The sequence below is a fragment of the Mobula hypostoma genome, chromosome X1, assembly GCF_963921235.1.
Source record: "Mobula hypostoma chromosome X1, sMobHyp1.1, whole genome shotgun sequence".
Taxonomy (NCBI): Eukaryota; Metazoa; Chordata; class Chondrichthyes; order Myliobatiformes; family Myliobatidae; genus Mobula; species Mobula hypostoma.
This window is the reverse complement of record NC_086128.1, coordinates 44,702,523-44,708,001: the sequence shown is the minus strand read 5'-3', so window position 1 is coordinate 44,708,001 and position 5,479 is coordinate 44,702,523. Positions and strand designations below refer to the sequence as shown.

Genomic DNA, 5,479 nt, shown 5'->3' with positions numbered 1-5,479 from the left:
GCAGAAGTTATTGTCCATTGAGTGTCCTTTACAAGCCAAATTATTACAATGAAATGTTGATCTCTTTGAGGAATTCCTCCCAGTGTCACACATGTTCTTGAAAAGTACCCGCAAGGTTGTTTATTATTATTCTACAATTAATGTGTAAAATTTTATGAGCATTTTTAGAAAAAAAGATAATCTCAGACAGAATATCATAAATACAGTTCCTGTTATTTGTCAGAAAAATTGTGCTCCATCATATCGTCTATTGCAAATTGAGTTTCTATTTTACAGCAAGTTCCTTTTTTTAATTATACTGCATTGGGCATGATTCAATGGATACATTATATCTGCTACATCAAAGAAACTGGTCACTAATCTAATAATATACAGGCAGTAATAATTTAACCACTCCAATAAACCAAAAAATTAAATAACATAATTAAACATAGGCTAAGAATGCAGAATATTGTTTGTACTGAAATTGAGAAAATTATCAGTTCTTTGTACAGTGACAATCTGACAACTGACAAGAGTTACAAAATGCTCAGCTTTTTCTTCCTGATATACAGTTGTTATTATTTACGGTTTATGTGTATTACTACATGTACACAAGGAAGGGAGTGTGGGACTCTTGTAGTTACTTGGTTGTTCTGATGACTAATTCATTTCTACCCTGGTTCTTCATGAACTGTGGGTGTTGAATTTTATTTATTCATTCTCTCAGGAGGTTTCTCCCCTGCCCATATTAAACTTCACTAGAAACATGTAAGCTCTGATGTTGTTTTCCAAAACAGCAATAGACAAGAAGTTCAAAGTTTTGAAGTAAAAATTAAAGTTTTAATAGACTGCTCCAGTACTCTGAGCTGGGGGCTGGTGCAGTGAATTTGTTGCTGATAAGTGAGAGCCTGAGGGGTGTGTTGGGTACCAGTGATTGAAGTCTTCCAGGTAGTTCTGAGAAGAATTATGTGGGGTCTGATGCTGGAGGGGATTCCTAGTCGAACTGTGGCTCTCCCAAATAGCTGGAGAAGGAGGTGAATTGCATGCCATTGAGTCACTATTATTGGGACTGTGCTCCATTGTGAGTTCCCCATTTTTATATAACTTCTTAAATTTGGATCTTCTGTTCTGAAACCAGATTTTCACCTAGACAGAAAAGAATGAAATGAAGTAATTAGAATCGGTGAGAAATATATTGTTATAAAGTACTGAGAACATGAAAGTTAAAATGCAACTATCCAGCAGGAGCTGCTGCCATTATAAATTCATTGCTTAGAATTATATAGATACACCAATTATTATAGAAACTATTTTATCATAGTTCATTTATAGGGAAAACTAATTTCATTCTGTTGGTTAGTCTCTAGTACAGTACTTTCTATTTAACAGATGTAAACTTGTAAAGTACTAAAATAATATTCATCTGAGTTGTTTTACACTTTATGGATGCTCTTTAAGTAATCAGTGGCAACCTATCTTAAAACAACAAAGAAAAATCCTGCTGATACCTGAGAAATATTTTGGATTGAAATATTTTGTGCCAATCATATCTGCAATTTCTAATGTTCCTCAACAGAGAAGACTGTTTATTAATCTCTGAGTTGCAACTTCTCTGCCAAACAGGCCATGGGCAATGGTGGATTTTAACAACAAAGTTAGCATTGAAGGATATATTTCTCCAAATAGTTGAGCTTAATGTTAACAGTTTCTTATTTCTATCTAGCCACTTGCAAAGATAATATAACCCCATGTTCAGATGGAGGAATAGACATTACACTGAGCTTGATATATTCATAGACCTTTACATATATACACATAAACCCAATGGGTGTAAATATTTGCTGAATCCTACTTGATCATTAATGGAGCAATATGAATACCCACTAATCTCTTTATTCCCAGATCATTAATTTGCCCCATGCTCTATGTTGCAGCTTGTCACTATCCCAATTGGTGCATGTTTGGTAAAGTTGTAAAGTTCAATAATAAAGGGATTATCAGTACAACAAAAAGGGCATAGTGACAAGGAGTGAAATATCTAAGGAAAATAATTTTTATTTAACCTACAAAGCGAATTTACGAGAAAGAAACAGTGGGAAAATGTAAATAATGCGGCTTTGGGAGAGTGTGTGGAATGTTCTAAAAATATGTTCAGAGAAGGACATTTAAGGCATTTAAAAGAAGCCATTATCTCGGCTGGTGAACAGGGTTAGAAAAGAAAGCCACGGCCTTTCCGACAACAAAACAGGTGTAGAGCCTAAATATACACTGATACTAACTTCATCTTCTCAGGGCAAGCCTTAGCCCGGGGGTACAGGGTGAAATGCAGAAACAGTGGGCGCAGCAATACCGTAAGATTAGAGTGTACCTGTGTTTGCGTAAGTCCTAGAGAAGCTGCAAGCTCCGCTCTTTCAGGTAAAGCCAGATACTGCGCCTTTTGGAAACGCTTCTGCAAGGCCGCCAGCTGGAAGCTAGAGTAGATTGTTCGAGGTTTACGGATCTTTTTGGGTTTCCCGTTCACAATTCTCACTTCGGGATCCGGTTCTTCTTTCACTGAAACTTAAGCACAAAACAAACTTAAATAAAGATTCTCTGAATGGCCGAGTATCGCAACCCTGCAGCCGACAAATAATTTCCCCCGAACCAAGGGATTTTAATTCACGGTGTAAATGCAAAAAAAATCTCCACAGAATACAGAGTTAAAATTAGATGGCAGATTCCTTTAGGGCACAAGGATATCACGCTGATTAATGACATGGAAGAAACATACTGTCTCAGAACTCCTGGCCTTTTTCATACGACTACTAAGGTCAATGTTTATTTTTATTGAACAAATTACAGAAAGAGGGAGGGAACTGGTAATTATTATCATTTGTAATTATCATTGCAAGGTACAAGAGATTTGTTGTCTAATTTGAATAGTACAATCACTTTTCAGGTTTCCTGTTGCATTCATACCTATATAATGTTTATTTAATCATGACTTTATATGCTTACTCAAATAGTGTGCCCATGGGGTATTAGGTAAGGTATCCTGACAGAGTGAAAATGCACAGTGCTACAGCGAAATCACTAACCCAACGACAGAGATCACTTGGACTCGTGAGGCCATTTTGTGGTTCTCATCTGCAGTTTTCCTCTTTAGAACACTAAAGGGAGTTCATAATAGCTAATGTAAAATGCGTGTTTACTGTATCGAGGCCGGCCATTCTGACTTGCTCCTGTCCATTTAACCAGAGGGAGTACTTTCAAACCAGGAGCTGAAATTTGGTTATGCTCCTAAACCAATATCCGATATATTTCCCAACCTCGCCACACTGGTTGGGTTCAAATATATCCATAAATAAAAAAATGAGGTCGCCCCACCTAAAAATGCAAAACGAAAACAATCTCTGCGGAATAACTATTTTAAACAGCGTGTTATGCAACTTATAGCAGACAAGCTGATAATCACCTCTGAACTTTTCCTATAGTTTCTGATTGATGCAAAACCCAAGTTTTCAAAAATACTCTCCCAGCTAAATATATAGCGCGATTTTCACACTTGCGCCTGTGATTCTAGTTTCAATGTAAGCATCGAACACGTAGTTTTCCTGCCCCATGTGATATTCTCGTCAACATGCATAATATTTCTTATTCACACTATCAAATCCGTTGGTTAACGACATGGTATTCTGTACCCGAGAACGTTCTCGTTACTTCTGTCATGTGAAAAACTACAGTGAGATTCCTCTACAAAGTATTGTACATCCCGCTGCGTAGCACTCGGTAGGCATGGGCTTTTGTGCATTTAACAGCGCCAGGCTATCGAATGCTTCACCTCTGGAGACTGTACTATTATGCTGTGTATGTTCAACCGATTAGCCACTCTGCAGTGCTTCGGCTGGTTTGGGTCATTGTAGATATATTAGTTAACAACTCAATAATGGGGTTATCGGAGTGATCGGACGTTTACCATCCAGCAGTCATTCTCCATTACTCTGGTGGAGAATGCATTCGTTTGGAAATAGTATTCTGTTTGACTTTCTTCCAAAAGTGTTTCTAGGTTCAGACACCGATTGGGAATTTCACGAACCCTTACCTCTCTCGGCCGCTGATACTTGATGATCCCTGTGGAAATGGCCATACTGACGGTACGAGTTATTGAAAGTATAGTCGGGCTTCTCTGAATAGGAGCCAGGCCCTGGAAGATTGTTCAGATTAAACTGATGGTACGGATAATGGTTCACTGGTTGCGAATAGGCTGAAGTTGAATAATAGTCCTGCGGCGGATGACAGGACTGTGGGTTATAGTAACCAACATCCGTCGCCGTAGACTCTGGAAGAGTTGGAGAATCTTTCGCGGGATGACATCCCATCGAACCCTGAATGTCCGTAAGAAGGCCGGGCAACTTTTTCTCATAGGTCCCACTCATTCTTCCAAAAAAAACAACTCAAAAAAGACGATTTAATCTTTAAAATGCAAGGCTCAAACTATGCACACATCACCCTGCTCGGTATAGATGAGATCCTTATAGCAATTGCAACTCAAAGCAAACTGATGTAACCCAACGAGCCCAGCGTGGTTAAACCCCTAATTATAAGGAACAGAAGGGTGGATACAGGAAGCCTATTGGTTGCAGAGATGTCGCCGGCAGAACCAGCCCAAGTTTTTCAGACTTCCCACGCTCATGTTTTGGAGCCAAGTCTATTATCACTCTTCCTCAACTATTAAAAGTGTCTGCCTGTTGGTAGATGCTCCCCCCAAACATGCATTTTCAGAATTTAAACTGAATTTAGAACAAGTTCCGGCGCGCTTCTTTTTAATCCCTCAGGCCGGCAACTCACTTCATCTCTTAAAAAGTGGAAGTTAACCCTTTTTTAGCGCGCGCATATAGGAAGATTGCGAAGGAAAAAGATAAGAGATCCTTTGAAGTATCTGTACTTAACACTTAGAATTCACGGAAGCATCGTAATATTTACAGTGGTTGAATTCAAACTTGACGTTGCATTCCGGGTCTAATAGTTGAGAGAGCGTTAGAGCTGAGAGCTGTTTTAAAACTAATAAATTCTGTTCTCTACTGTTAAATATTATTTTATTTAGAATACGGTTTAAAAAGGGTATACTATATATATATGTGTATATATATATATATATATATACACACACATATACACACACATATATATGTATATGTTTGTATATGTATGTGTCTATGTGTTAAGTGTGTGTGTATTTAATCTGTAGTCAATGATCACTCACATTTTACACACACACACACTTACTCTGTTTCATGCAAGATTACAAATCCACAAAATCGCAAAAAAAAAACTAAAAATTCACCTCCAGCAATCCAACAGACTGTTTTGGTTGCTGGGAGTTAGGTGTGGTCTAACCTGTGCAGCAAGTTTCCCATGGTTTCAGACGCCTCACACACACAGAAAAACAATGCTGTCTCCACCTTTTGCGAAACACCTTTCCACCGCGCGCCCAGAAGAAGCTGGAAACCAGAGATGC

The 5,479-nt window shown here is 38.3% G+C and overlaps 1 protein-coding gene across 1 annotated transcript; it reads right to left on the bottom strand.

Moving 5' to 3' along the window:
• dlx3b (distal-less homeobox 3b) lies at positions 1-4,514 on the bottom strand. The gene is made up of 3 exons (XM_063036958.1): positions 4,064-4,514; positions 2,351-2,541; positions 1-1,128 (listed from the first exon to the last, which is right to left on the bottom strand). The coding sequence occupies exons 1-3, from the start codon at positions 4,395-4,397 to the stop codon at positions 823-825; spliced, it is 831 nt and encodes a 276-aa protein (XP_062893028.1). The 5' UTR covers positions 4,398-4,514; the 3' UTR covers positions 1-822.
• Positions 4,515-5,479: the final 965 nt, after the last annotated feature.